The sequence below is a fragment of the Lissotriton helveticus genome, chromosome 3_2, assembly GCF_964261635.1.
Source record: "Lissotriton helveticus chromosome 3_2, aLisHel1.1, whole genome shotgun sequence".
In the NCBI taxonomy this organism is placed as follows: Eukaryota; Metazoa; Chordata; class Amphibia; order Caudata; family Salamandridae; genus Lissotriton; species Lissotriton helveticus.
Window position 1 is genome coordinate 404,358,628 of NC_136062.1, and position 18,423 is coordinate 404,377,050.

Genomic DNA, 18,423 nt, shown 5'->3' on the forward strand with positions numbered 1-18,423 from the left:
CCTTGTAGTCACCTCTCACCTACGTGCCACCCTGCTGGCATTAGTGCGGCCCTCTGTCTCACCACAGACCATCTATTTTGGCCCCTGGGAAAATGTTTGCACATACTCAAGTTTATAGTATCACTAAAAACCATTGGCAAGCAATCGACAATTGAGAAACCTAGTGGATTTGCTAGTGCTGGTTCAGGACAGTTACAAGCAGTAAGTGTATCTGTAGCACCTCACTAGGAGCTATGTTGCTCTCAGACCACCCCTATAAACAACAAGCTATTGCTTCTGGCTGGCAGCATCCTTTGCATACGTAGGTTCCAGGTTAGATCACAGATACCGTAGACACAAATAACAGACCCCACACCGCTCTGCTTACAAGACTAGACATAACATGACAAAATGTTTTTTTCTGGCTGTAGTAACACTTGGTGTAACTGAAGTAATACCTAAAAGAACCCTCACATCATGCTCTAAGGCGAACTTTCGTTCTTTTTGTGTGGCTTTGCCTAGTGCCTTTCCTCAGTTCATTTGTGTCTGCACATGAGCACCTATAATTAAGTCCTTAATCCAGTGGCGGCTCGCATAGGGCGTGCTGTAGGGTGGGTCGGGGAAGTGGGAGGGTGGTGGGGTAGTAAACTCAGACATACAACGGAACGGTGGAAAGTAATTAGTATTATATTCCTCCGTTACGTCTTATGTCTGAGTTTACTACCCTGCCCCTCCCCCGACCCGCCTCACCGCCCTGCAGCATGCCCTATGCGACCCGCCACTGCCTTAATCTTTCCTACCCAGGTGATGTTTCCCTGCTTCAGATGCTCATGTTTACTCCCAGTGGTCAGTAAGATGAGGGCCACTAATGACCGCTCTCCATTTCTTTGCCATTGCATCCACAGGTGACCCGAAGTGAGATGAAGACCTTCATCTCAGTGCAGTTTGATAACATGCGATGCCTGGCCAATGAGGAGGAGCGCAGAGCGCTGCACCTGGTGGACCTGCAGGAAGCCATGGAAACCGCGCGAGTGTCGGAGGTGCTGGCCGAGCTCAACGTCCGTATGAGGAAGATCATGACGGAGATGTCGGAGATCACAACCCAGCTGAGCGCTTTCAATGACCTGGCTCAGCTCAAACCTGAGGTAAGAGGGACAGGAATATGTACGTGAGACCTGGAAATATCAATCAATCAATCATACGGTACTTGTAGAGCGCGGCTGATCACCCATGATGGTATCCAGGCATTGTTGCTATGGCTATGGCTGACACAGTCAACTTGTGAATGGAAGGGCAGATTGTTTCTGAAAGTGGAAAGTGAGACCTGTGAGGTTAGGAGTGTAGTAGGACTGCTAAAACCATCAGTTAGATGGCAGAGATCTCCACAAACCTCAGGTAACACATGCATTGGATATGCCAACTTGAGGTCAGAGGGAAATTGATCTACCCAGACTTGAGCTAGGAGGGTCAGGAGAAATGTTCAAATATAAGTTAAAGAGGAAGAGGAGACTAGCTCTTAGCGAAGTATGAGGGGCAGGAATCCTTGGTAAAATGGTAGAGGAATTGTGCTCTAATCCAATGGTAAGAGGTAGAGAAGACCTGCTCATACATAAGCCGATGAGGTGAAAACAGCCTGCTCAGATCTGACTGGACGTAATCCATACTGGAGCCCCGCTCACACAGGACGTAATCCATGCTGGAGCCCCGCTCACACAGGACATAATCCATGCTGGAGCCCCGCTCACACAGGACGTAATCCATGCTGGAGCCCCGCTCACACAGGACATAATCCATGCTGGAGCTCCGCTCACACAGGACATAATCCATGCTGGAGCCCCGCTCACACAGGACGTAATCCATACTGGAGCCCCGCTCACACAGGACATAATTCATACTGGGGCCCCGCTCACACAGGACATAATTCATACTGGGGCCCCGCTCACACAGGACATAATCCATACTGGGGCCCCGCTGACACAGGACATAATCCATACTGGAGCCCCGCTCACACAGGACGTAATCCATACTGGAGCCCCGCTCACACAGGACGTAATCCATACTGGAGCCCCGCTCACACAGGACATAATTCATACTGGGGCCCCGCTCACACAGGACATAATTCATACTGGGGCCCCGCTCACACAGGACATAATCCATACTGGGGCCCCGCTGACACAGGACATAATCCATACTGGAGCCCCGCTCACACAGGACGTAATCCATACTGGAGCCCCGCTCACACAGGACGTAATCCATACTGGAGCCCCGCTCACACAGGACATAATTCATACTGGGGCCCCGCTCACACAGGACATAATTCATACTGGGGCCCCGCTCACACAGGACATAATCCATACTGGAGCCCCGCTCACACAGGACATAATCCATACTTGAGCCCCGCTCACACAGGACGTAATCCATACTGGAGCCCCGCTCACACAGGACGTAATCCATACTGGAGCCCCGCTCACACAGGACGTAATCCATACTGGAGCCCCGCTCACACAGGACGTAATCCATACTGGAGCCCCGCTCACACAGGACGTAATCCATACTGGAGCCCCGCTCACACAGGACGTAATCCATACTGGAGCCCCGCTCACACAGGACGTAATTCATACTGGAGCCCCGCTCACACAGGAGAAAATCTGTGCTGGAGCCCTGCTCAAATCTTAGCTAACTCGGTAGAGGATATCTGCTCACTTCTGAGGTTAGGAGGCATGACACTGCTCAAATCTGACGAATGAAAGGTGTCTACCTGATCAAACCTGGGGTATAAAGGAACCCAACCTAGACCGGTCCTTATTTAAATCTGAGGTAAAAATGTGCTCAACCATGACCACGCCATATTCAAACCGGAGGTAAGTAGGCCATGGGCCATGAATGTGCCATATTCAAACCGGAGGTTAGTTGGCCCTGGACAATGACCGTGGCATATTGTAACCGGAGGTAATTAGGCCCTGGTCCATGGCCGTGCCATATTCAAACTGGAAGAAAGTAGGTACTGGACCATGACCGTGCCATTTTCAAGCCGGAGGTAAGTAGGCCCTGTACTATGACCGTGTCAAATTCAGACATGAGTTAAGTAGGCCATGGGCCATGACCATGCCATGTTTAACCCAGAGGTAAAATGGTAGGAGACTGTCACCTGGCCATGTCCACACCGAGGTTAGAACGTGTCAAACCACGCGTGTCCATAGGTAAATCTCAAGCGAGAAGACATCTAACCAAGACCGGCCCATGTTCAAAGCTCGGTATGGCTGTGTTAGACCAAAACTTTTCGTAAGCGGTTAACAGGCTGCCCATGTAGAACACGTATTGGACATGATCTAGCTATGTTCAGATCCCAAGTTTGAAGTAACTCTACCTAGCCATGTCCAGAGCCCATGTAAGACGTCCCTGTACATACGTGCGTAGCTGGGCGGATATTCAGCTTCTGCGTGTTCTGCTAATGCAGCTCACGGGTGCCGCAGACCATCTAAAGTACCTCGTGATAGCCTATGGAGGCTAGTCAATATTGGAGGGCTATGGATATTTTTAGGGGTCTGTGTCCATTTCCCATCCTCTGCAGTCGAAGGCTGTTTAAAAGCTGCCCTAAGTGTAGGGTGTCCATGCGGTTTATCCCTGATTCCACATGCGTCCTGCCACCTGTTGTGCTTGTTGCAGAAACAAAACACGTGGTATCTCTGAAGTGATCCTGAGATGGGAACAATGCTCTTTTCGGTGGTTAATCAGAGGCTCTAGTACTAGGTACTGGTCATTAGGTCCACCAAGGATGCGAACCACGGTGGGGGGACTCTTTATAAGCCTCCCTGTGTGAACGATCTACGTCTTCTAGTGATTTCTAACTAGATCCCACCCAAAACCATTCACCCACTTGTTGATTTATTGAAAGCCAGTTGTGACCAACATACTTGTGACGTCCTGGCTCGAGTCAGAGAACACGATGCACAGAACAATCCGTGCCTTCCTTGTACTCATTGACCATGGCCACCCCTTACCACATCTGCTGACCTTCCTTGTGAGCGCCTCTTCTCCCAGCATGGCCGTCGAGATGCTGTAATTATTGAGTTACTGCAGATGTCTCTATTCTCTTCATTGAGGGCTCCCTACTCTCTGTCCTAGTCGTCTCATGATACCTTCCAATTTCATGCCATTTTTTTTTGTCATTTAAAAAACTTATAACTGAGGCCCTGTTAGACCTTTCCACCTGAATGCTCGTCAGTTCTCCCAACTCCTAAACTCATAACGAGCGAGTTTCATCGTGAATTTGATGGATTGTTTGGAGCAGGAGACTGAATATGTGAACAGTTTTAATTTTCCTCTGAGTGGTCCCCAGAATCTTCTGAGGACCCTGTCAGAAGAAGGAGTCAACAGAGAAGTCTTCAAGTAATTTGTGGGTTCATATTTCCGAATGTTCCATCCGTGTCCTATCAGACTAGCTATCAGGCGTCTACTGGAGACCGGAGCATTCTCAGATGGGCGTCCTCTAGCAACCAGCACCAGATGAAACTTTTATTTTTTTGCTATCGATCTCAGGCATTCTAAGAAATTACAAAAACACTCCCTTCGTACTAATATCAAACAGAAGAAAAACGGTTATACCCTTGATTTACATCTGAGAACTTTAGAATCCAACCTTGGATTACATTTTCTAATTCTGCTGTGGAGCAGAACCGTGGACAGTAAAATGCAAATACGCGATGCTTTAAACCTTGGCAGTCGGTTCATCCCACCTTGAAGTCAAGTGAACCGAATTTATATTCATATTAAAAATACGTGTATACCATGACTAAACCTCCTCGCTGTGGACTGGAGCACGAGCCACTGTTTCTTCCTCACAATATTAATCGGCTTTTCATAATGATGTCTAAATGTAGGTGTCTGTCAGTATTTCAACACGCAACGACCCGCCCCTCGCTGTGACGAACTGGAATGTCACCTCTATTCCTACTAAAGATTCTGTGACCATATACCCTTGCGCTCCACGCACCCATCAAGAAGGGCGCCCTTCACAGCATGTTCTTGTGCACTTGGGCCCCCCTAGAGAAGACTTGCAATTATATTTTTTACTGAAGAAACGGTTTGCCATCAGTTTCATGCATTCGCTCCGGGGTCTTTTCTCTCCTTCCGGGTCATAGAACGTTTCCTGCCAGGTCCTGCCACCCTACCTTCTTACCTTGCTACTTGGGGGGCTCAATACCACAACTCCCCTCCTCTACATCAAGCCCCACACATGCAATGCACCTTTCCCTTTACCTGCCAATTCACCCTCTTATGGAGGGCTCTAATGACATTTATACTCCTAAAAGGCAGCATGTTTCCACAGACTTAAAAAAGACCACCCTCTTTGCAAACCTGTATAACCCCACAATGTATTTTTCTCCCTTCACTCTAATGGTAATGGTATCACCCCTAAACATCTGGACTCACAGATTTGAGAATAAAATAAAAAAAGAAAAGAACAGTACATTTGTAAACTTAAACCTGCAAGAAGGCTTCTGCTTGGTGCCGGTTCTTAGTTCTTTCAAAACTAAGGGAAAATTAGAGCCCCTCGGCAGAATGTGGCAAGGGCACCCTGCACCTGAATTTTGCTAATATTTATAGGCCTAGGAGACTCAGGTCCCCTGAAAGGACGCCCCTGAACAGCAGAGGGTGGGGGCTGCGTTAGGGCTCTGCACAGTAACCATCGGTACTGCAACATGATGAGACACACCTGTGTCTACACGACAGTTCTCTCAAGGAGGTGCCTTAACCACCGGAGCTAACTTACTGCTACTATTTCGGCAACCTTGTTGAGAACAAGAAGATCTCTGCAGCAAGTGCCTTCACCCGCTAACCTATTTCAAATTAGTTTGTGCGCTATTAAATATTATAGGACAGATATAAAATGAAATAATCCAGGACAGATATAACATTAAATAATGCAGAGCAGATATGAAATTAAATGTTCCAGGACAGATATAACATTAAATAATGCAGAGCAGATATGAAATTAAATGTTCCAGGACAGATATAACATTAAATAATGCAGAGCAGATATGAAATTAAATGTTCCAGGACAGATATAACATTACATAATCTAGAACAGATATCAAATGCTGGAGTGGTTAGTCAATAAGACGGTCCCCAGTTCTCATGTGACAAGTAATTACCGACGTCATCTGCAGTCCTATTTAATTAAAAAAAATTACAACATCAAATTCCATTACAAAATGTGTGAACATGAATTTTAGGGCCAAACTACCATTGCAGCTTCTAGTAGTATAATTTGGTACTAAAATAGCAATTTTCGTCAATTTTAGGGGGATTGGTGAGTATTTCATGAACATTTGCTTCTGTATTTCGAAATCTGTACTTACTGTACTGCGTGTAATAAACTTGGTGTCCTGAATGAGGTGCTGAAGGATACATACCTGTAGTAACTGCACAGTACAGTTTTACGATTAGGAACATGTCCAGAATCCTTTGCTGTACTCCCTTGAGTCAGTCTGAGGTGTGTGGGTAGGGGAGCACTTTTTGTTTTATCATTCAGATAAAACAGTGCTGGACTCCTAAAAACTGTTCTGCAAATAGGTCGTATCGCACGGGCCAATACCAACTATCCACTTCATAAGGAAATGTGCCTATGTCTCTGCATCTGTCTGCTGAAAGCAAATGCAGCTGTAGTGTAGAGCGTCTTGCATGGGCCATGCGGAGTGTTGAGTGTCTTCTAAATACCGCGTGGAGTGTAGAGCTTCTTCGATGGACCACGCTGAGTGTAGAGTGTCCTCCATTGACTACGCAGAGTGGAGAGCGTCTTCCATTGACCAAGCGGAGTGCAGAGCATCTTCCATGGGCCACGCAGAGTGTAGAGCATCTTCTATATATCACGCGGAGTGTAGAGCGTCCTCTAAGGACCACACAGAGTGTAGATTTTCTTCAGTGGACCACGCAGAATGTTGAGTGTCTAGCATCGATCTCACAGAGTGCAGATCATCTTCCATGGGCCACGCAGAGTGTAGAGCTTCTTCTATGCACCACGCGGAGTGTAGAGCGTCTTCTAAGGACCGCATGGAGTGTAGAGTGTCTTTTATGGACCATGCGGAGTGTAGAGTGTTTTCCATGAATCATGGGGAGTGTAGTGCGTCTTCAATGGAACACGCTGAGTGTAGAGCTCGTTCTATTGACCACGTGGATTATAGAGCTTCTACAATGGACCATACTGAATGTAGAACATCTTCCATGGACCACGCAGAGTGTTGAGCTGCTTCCATGGACCATGCGTAGTGTAGAGTGTCTTCCATGAACCACAGGGAGTGTGAAGCTTCTTCCATGGACCACGATGCGTGTAAAGCATCTTCCATGGACCACGCAGTACACGTGCCAGCCCCCTTTGCCAAATTGCCAGTTGAAAATTTGATGAAGTATTGATCGTTCTTGTTTCGTGTCCCTCAGCACTCCAGTTTCGAAGGAGTTACCAACCATGTCCGCAATAGATTCCGGTCCGTGCCACAATGCTTGCAACATGTGTACGCTTGCTTTCCGCAGGGGTACGTGGTGCTGAACACAGTGCAGAAAGCTACGATTATTGGGACAGAACCAGAACCATGGTGTTGCTACTGCTACTACAGGTACTCACTCAGGACGCCCACTCAGGACACTTGAGTGACAGAACTTGTAGTGTAGTTCCGATAGTACCCTTTCATGCAGGACTTACGCTGTTTATGGATAACATATACTGTGGGCTTGGTGGCAAACTGAGTCTGTACACCCCCACCGAATATGTATATGATAGCAAGAGGTGCTGTATTTATACAGTCTATGTGTAAATACAGCACCTCATTGTTTAGTATGAGGATGACGTTGGGGATTATACCTTGTGCATCGATGGGAGAGGTGAAGTGGACCTCCTGTAGAGTGTACTCGTAAATTATTCATATGTGATAAGGTTGATGTCTTAGCAATATCAATTGGGAAAAACCCACCCTCAGCATGGAACTAGGTGAAAAGTTTAGTCCATAAAAGCCTATAGTCCTTATAAGATGTTATGTCCATACAGGGCACTCTGTCCTTATTTGGAGTTATGTCCTTATAAGGTTAGTTCATTTGAAATGACGGGGAGACGATGTAGGGAAAGTGTACAATGTTCCCTAGACCTATATCAGGGTACCGATAAGAAATATAACAAACTCAGTGGGAGGCCTGTGCGTATTACTAGTCATGCACTCCTTTATACTGAAGATGCTCAGAGCCCATGTGTAAAGGACTGTGCAGGAGTGTAAGGTATTAGGCGTATCTAACATTCAACTGACTCTTCTAGCCCTACCAGCCTTTCTATTAGCTCTAGTATAGCTCTGGTACGGCAGGAACTTCACGGGCACTGCTAGGGGTTTTTAGGTATAGCTTCCAGAGTGTTTTAGGTGTGCCCCAGCCTCATGATGTTAAACAATTCATAATAAAATATTTAGTAAAATACATACAAATATAAACATAGTGGGGCCTGGGAGCCTCTGTCTTCATCCATTTGTCTGTTCAGCTGTCATTCTCAGTTTGCTTCTGCCTACCACACCATATGGCACACTACAGACACTTGCTCTTTTGTGCTGTGATCTATGGCATTTTTTCTCCTGATGACATATACATTCACCTAAAATAGTGCAAGCACGCTGAGGTCATACCTATTGGCTTTAACAGTGTTTATTACATATTATGATTGAGAGGATTCATTTCGAATAGTGACAATAATAATATATGACTAGTAACAGCATTTTACAATTTCTTAAGATGTATAGGTTATGTTACTACTCTATATCGTATTATGATATTGCCACAGCCAGTCACAGTGCCTAGTATCATAACAGCTGTTTTCATCACGTTCGATTCAGTCATTGGGAAAGGTAGCTGGCCTAGCCAACAGGTGTATTTTTATTTTGCCTTTATTGTGTGGAATTTCGGGCAGATGTTCTAGTACTATTATTGTCACATGCTTTTGGATGTTAACAGTTGTTAATTGCCCTTTTCGTTATGCCATCTTCTCTCAGATTGGTCCCAAAACTGAAGAGTGAGTAATTAATATAGTCAGCGGGCTCTACTAGCCATTAAGGCCCACTCCAACTTTAAAGGCACAATCTGAAGGCTCCCTTGCTACAGGCCCTCGCCTGTAGCAAGGGAGCGGGCCTTTAATGACCGGTAGAGCCTGCTACAGAGGGATTTTAGGCTATTAGAACATTGCACCCCTAGAGAGCAGAATGTTATGATTTGTAAAACAAAGGCATCATAGAGCACGAGGGGGTTGACTCCGTGTGGCCTTTGTTCACAGCTGTTGCAGTGAGCAAAGATTAGAATGTTGATGCTCCGGGCTTCTACTGCCCTTTAGAAGCCCTGCGCACTCTATTGTCTTCAATGGAGTGTTCAACATTCCAGTGTTCTAATGATGGTAAAGGCCGTGAGCAGAGGGTAATAAACCTCAGTTGTACTGTATCCTACTTTAGTAAAGGGCACTGTGGTAGCTGGCACAGATCGGGGTGGGGTGCGTGGGGAGTACAAAAAAGAAATAATAAATGTACCTCCTGTCGCTCCTCGTCGTCCCTCTGCTCCAGCCAGAACAGGAAGCAACCAGCGTTATGATTGGTCTGAGCTCTGTGGTTTGGCACTCAGACTGCGACGGGTCGCATGCCTCCTGTCTGCATGTAGTGTCTGAGCAAGCAGGTTCGGGAAGGGTGTCTGTGGTACGAATATGAATCAATACAACGCATGCTAATACCACGCGTGCCATTACAACGCGGGTATTACTACACGTTGCAATTACGATATGCTGTTACTTCACATGCTTTTACCACGCATACCATTACAACTCAAAGGCATGCGTGGTAAAGCTATACTCCTGGTAATAGTATGTGATGTAAGTGACACTACCCTGCCCTGTCTTAAACCCTAATTTAGTACCACTGCACAACCCTCCCTGACCATCAGTACTCTCCCTACATATAGACTACCCAGCCGACCCCCTGACACTACCCTAAACCCAACAACACTACCCTGCACTACGCACACACCACAGCACTACCCTAAACCCTAAAATACTACCCCCAGCACGACCCTCCCCCGACCCCAAGTCTACTCACTACACTTAAACACTACCCTGCACAAACCCCGACACAAGCCTAAACCCTAAAACACTACCCTGCACTACACACACACCACAGCACTACCCTATAGCACTACCACCAGCAAAACCCTCCCCCAACCCCCAGTCTGCTCCCTACACTTAAACAATACCCTGCACGACCCAACACTACCCCACACACACATCACAGCACTACCCTAAACACTAAAACACTAACTCCAGCATGACCCACCCCGACCCCCATTAAGCTCCCTACGCTTAAACATTACCCTGCATGACCTCCGATACTACCATAAACCCCAAAACACTACCCTACACTACACAAACACCACAACCCTACCCTAAAGCACTACCTCCAGCACGACCCTCCTCCGACCCCCAGTCCAGTCCCTACACTTAAACACTATCCTGCACGACCACCCTACGTTATACTAAACCGTAAAACACTACACTACACAAACACCACAACACTATCCCATACCCTAAAACACTACCCCCACCCCAGGACCAATCCCCCTTACCTCGCTCTCCTCTCGGTCCCTCTACCTGGTTCCTGCTTCGTTTCATGTTGGCTGAGGGGCAGTGCGCAATACACGTTGTTTTGAGGAAACAGAAGAGCCTCAGTTTCCTCACTACGAGGTGGACCGGTATTACATCGCATGCATTGTAATAGTGCATTTGATGTAATAACATGCATAGTAATGGCTATGCGTTGTTACAACGCATGTAACGCTTGCGATGTAATGGTATGCGGTGTCCCCAGCGCATGGTAATGGCGGTTTACCCTGTGGTACACTTAACTGGAAGCATCCCTCAAAGATGGGTGCTTGTAGTCAGTCGGGCATTTTTGACCTTCGAGAGTCAGTCGTTCCGGTATAGTGTGGCATCAGCACAGATATCATGGTGTGTATGACGGTAGCATTATTTATTCATTTTATAGTCTTGTATAGTGCACAGCTACCCAAAAAGTGTTTCCCAGCACTAGACAACGCTGACAACTTAAAATAGCAATGATTTCAACCCCTTTTAACATTAAACACTAATCCTGCCATTTAGCAAGTAAGAAATGGTAAGAAGAGGGTTTTGTGGCAACTTTATTTATGTATTTATTTACATTTATAGTGAAACTACAATAGTACATGATCATCATACAGACATAGCTGCACACTATAGTATAGCCCCCCCACCCCCACATATAACCATAATTCCACATATGTATTTGTCGATGACAGGGACAACCTTAATTTTAAAAAAAGCCACAGAGCAGCTCTGTTCTGTGATCTGTTGGTACTATTTTTACGCCCCATACTGGGCTCGAGTCGGGATACCAGGTGGGTGGACGGCGTCCCCCCACTTATTTTACCGGGGGGACGGCGTCCCTCCGGCCAAACGGCTGGACTTCACACTTTGGCCTCTCTTGGACGAGGAGCTCGGCTCCTTCCGTGGCGTCACTTCCTGTCGTGACGTCACTTCCTGTGACAGCGTCCCCCCACTTCTTTTTTTACGACTTGTGCCCTGCCCATAGAGTTAATTTGCAAAGCAGCTGGAAAGATTGCATCCTTCGTTTACGCCCTGTCCACCTGCGCTCCTATTCTCTGTATCCAAGGCTTGCATCTCACCCTCACTCTCTCTGGAGCTGAGGAGGGTAGAGGTCAATGTTCTGCCTTTTAGGAAGGTAAAAAAAATCTGCCCACCTGGTACGGAGATAGCGGGACTGATTCCCTAGACGTTTAGATGCTCCTACTTCTCGTCATCGTCATAAAATGTACTGAGCAGTAGTTTAAAACGAACCCTTTCACAATATGGCACTCGACTTCAGCATGCAAAAATGTGTTGGCACTGTGAGCAGGCCCTAAAAACTAACTAAGACCGACCAATTAAGAATGAAAGCTGACATTTAGAATGAAAGCCGAAATAGAAGAAGCAAAAAAACAGTGTGCATGGACCGGTTTACCAGTAGAAACCTCCGGCCGTGGAATTATTACCGTTTCAATCCAACCTTGAATTAACCCTTTGTAACCGAATATGAAACTGGGTTAGTGGCATAACAGTCACCTGAGAGCATGGGACGCGATTGGGGGAGGGGAGAGGGGTTGGGGTGAACATGCAAAAACTAGAGGTGGGCTAGCCACTGAAGGCTCGACCCAGATGCCCTGCTCTGGCTCGGCTCGAGGTTCTCTGGGTTTCTCGAGCCAAAAACAAGCAGAGTCGAAAATGGTGCTACTGCTGGGTGGAGAAACTAACAAGAGAGGGCGAAAGGCAGAGCAAAGAGCCTTAGTGAAGCAATCTAGAGCCAAAGAGAGAGAGTGCGGAAGAGAGAGAGATAAAAGGAGAGACCGAGGAGGGAGAAACGACGGGGCGAAAAGAGAGAGAAACAGACTAAGGAGAGAGAAACTGACAGAGAGCAAAGGATGGAAAGAGCAAGGAAGAGAAATAGACAAAAGGAGAGACCGAGGAGGGAGAAACGAGGGGGCGAAAAGAGAGAGAAACAGACTAAGGATAGAGAAACTGACATAGAGAGCAAAGGATGGAAAGAGCAAGGAAGAGAAATAGACAAAAGGAGAGACCGAGGAGGGAGAAACGAGGGGGCGAAAAGAGAGAGAACCAGACTTAGGATAGCGAAAATGACATAGAGAGCGAAGGATGGAAAGAGCAAGAAAGAGGAAGAGACAAAAGGAGAGACCGAGGAGGGATACAACGAGGGGGGCGAAAAGAGAGAGAAACAGACTAAGGATAGAGAAACTGACATAAAGAGCGAAGGATGGAAAGAGCAAAGAAGAGAAAGAGACAAAAGGAGAGGCCGAGGAGGGAGAAAACGAGGGGGGAGAAAAGAGAGAAATAGGGGGCTATGCATCTCAACAAGTGGGGTATAAATGCAAATAACAAGAGGTAACTTACGATGTGTAGATTTCCAACCTTTTTCAAAATGTTTGTGAATCGGCCCCTGTATTTTTATCAGTTAAATAAAAAAAATGCTAAAGTAGATTGCCCTATTCTCATCAACTCCAGCAGAAACCTTCATGCAAATGCCCTTCGATCCTTCGATAAAGGTATGTGTACTCTGGGTATGTGAAATGTTTGGGTACACCAAAATACACAGAATATTCACAATTTCAACTGAACTAGTGTGGCTTCAAAGCATCTTTTGTATAAACTCAAATAGGATCTTCCTTTTCCCAAAAGCTTCCTTGACACTTCTGCAGCATCCCCAAAGATTTCGAAATTTCCAAAAAACAAGCAAATTGAAACAGTATAGCACAGGCAGCCATTTGCAGCGCGCCTGGCTCAGCAGGGTCGCGCGGGGTGTCAGCGGTCCCCCCTCGTGGTACGGTATTTCACAGCCTCGACTGTAATGAGATGCGGCGTGCTCGCACGGCCAATTACTGCTTGAAATTTGTGTTTCTTAATATACTGCATCTCCAGTGGGAAGCCGCTGCCTAATCATCAGCATAAAGTAAACATTAGCGGTGAAGGATGAATCCGCAGATTCTCATCTGCTAGTTGGACGGGGGAGGTAGGGGCGAGCGGGGGGATTCGCAGGGACCTCATTATAGTTTGCATTGCCTGTTTAATTAGGAGAGACCAGCTGAGATGAGCGGCAGTGCTGACCCAGCTCCGCGCGGCTGATGTTAATAAAGTGCAGCGTCTTCACCCCTGGGGGAGGGATCTTGCGCGAGCTGACGGGGTCTGAGATACGTGGCCACCTGGAAAAGAGGGAAAATTGGATCTTTGGGAAAACCACCGTGTGCATGTATGTGGATGGGGCAGGATTGTATATTCAGAATGAGCTCTGGCTTTCACCCAATGCATTTATGAAGTTGAACTTGGGAAGACTCAATGGAGAGGGTGATTTCCAGTGGTCTAAGCTGGTGATGGTCTACTCCACAGATGCACCCTAGTTGTGGAATTGACGAGTATCCCAGTTTGAAGGTTAGGTTCTCAAGAGTGGCATTGAAATGGCTACAGTAAGGTGGTGGCTCGTCTGTATCGGTGGTTACGGAGGGATTTGTAGCAGTCATGGTCATATCATCAATAACACCTCGATTTTGAAAGTCTGAGTCTCTTGAGCTTGAAATGATAGCTTTGTGAAACGTCTTGCCTGAATCTGGGCAAGGCGGATCACAAGGGTACCACATTAGTGTATAGAGCTGCCGTCTCCCAGCTCTGGCCATGAGTATAGTATGAAGCGGTTGCATCGGAATCCATGGACCTTCCTTATTTGTCGTCCGACCATACTCTTGTATTTAGACTCATGACAGTAGTTAAAAGTGAGCCTGGTAGTGCTTTTACCAGTATGAGAGCAGCACCAGGATGGGTCTGAGCGGCCTGGTTAAGCTCTATATCTCTTCTCCACCCAGCGGTACAACACAGCTTGGGTTGGAGAAAGGCTAAATGGGCATGTCGGGTTGGCCGGGCAGAGACAGTTGACTAAACCCAAATAATTACTAAGTGCCCACCATTCTTTCTCCCTGTTGGTTGATTCTATGTCAGGATGGCCCCGTACCAAGACTCGGCTCAGTGACAGCAAAGAAAAATTAAATGATAAAATACTTGTTTTATTATCGTTTATATTTTCTGTGTGCACTGCTGAAAGAGCAGTGGGGCGACGCTCCTGCGCCTTAACAGAGAAGCCGCAGCTGTGTTACGGAGTCCCTGTCTTAGCTCATCCTTTCAGCATAAATTCTATTGGGTGTTTCTACTTAGTGCAGGATTCATTGGGTATCATAGGCAGCTTACAGTCGCATGAACATTAAAAAGTGTCCTTTTAGTTGATGGAGTTTCTATGTTCCCTTCAGTTAAAGTGTCAGTTTAGTTGTTGGAGTACCTATGTCTCATTCAGATAAAGTGTCAGTTTAGTTGTTGGAGGTTCTATGTGCCCTTCAGTTGTGGGGGTTGGTTGCCTATGATTGTAACATTGTGACTGTATTTTTCTCTCTCTTCTTCTTACAGGATATTGAGCAAGAAGTGCCCAGGTAAGTGGCCGGTGCTCATTTCCTTGAATTTCACTATCTCCTTTATTGTATGTAGTTAGATGGTGCGGATCCTCTTTTAGAAAACTGACTTTCTTTGTGACACTCTCCACTGGTCCCAAATTGGTTACTTTTTTGGAGATCTTATTTGTCGATTTCTTTTTAAGTGCTCGAATACTGTAATGCTACACATTAAATGATAAATTCCATTAGGGCCCAATGCACAAAAGTGATCTGAGACAAAATCCTAACTTTGCGACTTTCGTTATTCACAAAAGGCATTTAGAAAAGTTGGGAATCCTAACTTTACTACTACTAAATGCCTTTTGCGAATACCGAAAGTCATAAAGTTAGGATTTTGTCTCAGTTTAGTAATAGTAAAGTTAGGAATCCTAACTTTACTACTAATAAATGCTTTTTGTGAATACCGACAGTTGTAAAGCTAGGATTTTGTGACAGTTTAGTAGTAGTACAGTTAGGTTTCCTAACTTTACTACTACTAAATACCGAAAGTCATACAGTTAGGATTTTATCTCAGATTACTTTTGTGAATCGGGCCCTAAGTTTTTTTTTTTCCTGTATGCATTATTACCGCATCATGCCAGTTGTCTGCTTGGAATGAGGCAAAGCATGCATAATCATACGTTCATAAATAAAATTCAAGTTTTTTTTAGCCCTGATTGTTTTTTCTCCTTACACGTTTAGCCAAGATTTTAGTATGTACATATTATTATATGAACGACATCTTTTTGCCAGTGTATTTTCTGCTTTTGTTGCTGGTAAGCTGTTAATGGTCATGCAGAACAAATCTCTATATTTAAAGATTAATCCATTTGTCTGTCAAATCTCTGCCATTTATGTAGCATTAAATAACAGACATATTTGTATATGTACAGAGCAATTAAATAGCAAACACCTGTGCATTCCTACCGTTCAATGAAACCCAGATATTGCTTTAGGAAGCTATGAATTCTTCGATAATGACATAAGAAAGTCAGAAACAATTATTGGCGATACGTTGAAAAACAAGCATTGGCGCTGCTATGTAGTGCTAATGTATGTGTATGACTAAGCATGCAAAAGTGTTTTTTGCATGCACTAGGACTTTTAAACCACACCTGTTGGCATTGCTGGTGCTTGGTTTATAGAGTACGTAATCATAGTTGTGAATAGTCGTATAGTAGTACTATAAATACTCTCCGCTAATATTGCCGATCTCAGCAAGCTCCAGTGAACGAAGGGTTTAGTTGCCATAATGTAGGTCAAACCTATCACTCGCACCTTGCTTTAGTACACACCCTATGTCAGCAAAAATTGACTGACTGAAACATCATGCCAGCTTCGTAGGGCAGCTGCAGACCAGCCAATCCCGAAACCGTATTCAGTGTTTGAGATGGCCAGATACTGGAGGGGCGAGGCCTTAAGGTCTGCAGCCTAAAGCGCCCTGGAAGGGGCAATCGTAGTGGGTAGGGCAACAGAGCGGAGGCTTGGCTTACAGCCTGTCGCAGCCTAAGATGCCTCTTCAACAATCCTCAAGCCTTCTCCACCTGCCCCAGCTCTTATGGGGAGGATGCAAAACCCTTAATAGGCTTTACGATGGAGAGTCTCCAACAAGCGAGCTGGATTGTACTGTTTGTAGCACAAAAAGATGATAGACGGAATGTAGCACATTGTCAAACATTCACCCCCAGTCACAGATCTGGGTTTAATCCATCGTTATTTTTCCCGCCACGACATCCAGGTTTGTACACATATGCAAATCAGACTTCACCCTGTTCCTCATGGGAACAGTCTAGCCTGATTTGCCAGGCCAGAACATCCCTGGACCGGAAAACAAGCATCCGGGGACCTGTTTAGGGCATCACCCCATATCAGGCAGGCTAGCGTGAAACCAGTGGCGTAGCGAGTATGGGACACAGCTCTGTGCACACCCTTCCCACTTAGTGTGAAAATGGAACACAAAGAGTTGTTGGATAGAATGTTGAACACTATCAAACATCACCCCCAGTCACAGATCTGGGTTTAATTCATCGTTATTTTTCCCCCATGCCATTCCAGTTTGTACCCAGCTATATGCAAATCAGTCTTGACTTGTTCCATAGGCAACAGTCCAGCCCGAACTGCCAAGCCAGGTCCTCCCTGGATCAGAAAACAAGCATCCTGGGACCGGTTTTGGGGCATCACCCCTCATCAGCCAGGCTAGCTTGAAACTAGTGGTGTAGCGAGCACGGGGCTCACGTCTGGGTATACCCATCCCACTTAGGGTGGAAATGCAACACAAAAAGTACTGTTTGTAGAACTTTCCAATGCACTCTAGGGTCACCATGTGACTTGCTGATCACCAGGCCGTGTAAAGTGTGCCCATATTATCTGACACTATTACACTGTCCGGGTTGGCCTGTGTTTTGCTGTCATTGGCATGCCCTTAAAAGTTTTCTCAAAAGTCATGACGACAGACGAGACCCTCTACATCCGTTCCCTTGTATCCAGGTACATTTATATAGCACTTCATACCGCTGACAAGGCGTCCAAGTGCGTTTGCTGATAGGTAGCTTGTTAGTCCATGGACATACCTGAGTGTTTAGGGTAGTGGTTCAATGTTTCGCATACGAATCAGAGTTTGCGGTTATTGTTTTTTTGTCGCTGCACTGTGACACGTATTCACTAAAGATAAGTGAGAGACAGTAAGCATTAGACGCTAGTGTATGATGGCTAGAAAGAACATGAGTGTAGTGTGGCCTATGTCGGACGTGTTTTGGCGTTGTAGTGAAGCATGGGTATTTTATGAGAATAGGCACATACACGCACATGTGTTTTACTTTTCTGTACTTTCACAGCCACAATTCTTGAACCTTTGTGTTTATTGGTGTGCACTGTGGTTAGTAGACCTTATACAAAGATGTCATCATGCTCGTTCTGCGCCTGTCCAGGTATTTCTAGAACATTTTTAGGGCACAGATTCTGAATCTATTTCAAGGTTTTGGTTCCCTGCCCAAAGCACATTGTGAAGATGACTGAAACACAAAGAAATCTGGATAGATTCTTGAAGATGGCTGCCCTTTTTATTAACACTTATTTTTCGATCCTCCTGTTCTCCAACAACACCCTTTGACAAATGCTTCGGGTACTTTTTTTATTGAGGATTTGATGAAACCTGAAGTGGGAACTACTACTTTTTCTGATTTTGTTTAATTGTTTGGTTCCGCTTTCCTGTGATCTTGGCAATAAACACCAAGGGATACCTTTCTGTAGCTATTTTACAAGAGACAAAAACGTTGAATACTCAAGTGGGCAGAGAAGTTTCGAAATTAATGTAAACACGAAGGTTAGTCTTGAAGCATAACTTACTTGCAAAATAAATTTTCA

General features: G+C 45.7%; 1 protein-coding gene across 1 annotated transcript in view; it reads left to right on the forward strand.

Moving 5' to 3' along the window:
• The window catches only part of TRIM44 (tripartite motif containing 44), a 504,386-nt gene that overhangs the window by 130,635 nt on the left and 355,328 nt on the right, over positions 1–18,423 (forward strand). The window contains exons 3-4 of the mRNA XM_078684327.1: positions 885–1,124; positions 15,038–15,060. Coding sequence (XP_078540453.1) covers positions 885–1,124; positions 15,038–15,060 — 263 coding nt within the window. The remainder of the gene's footprint in view (positions 1–884; positions 1,125–15,037; positions 15,061–18,423) is intronic.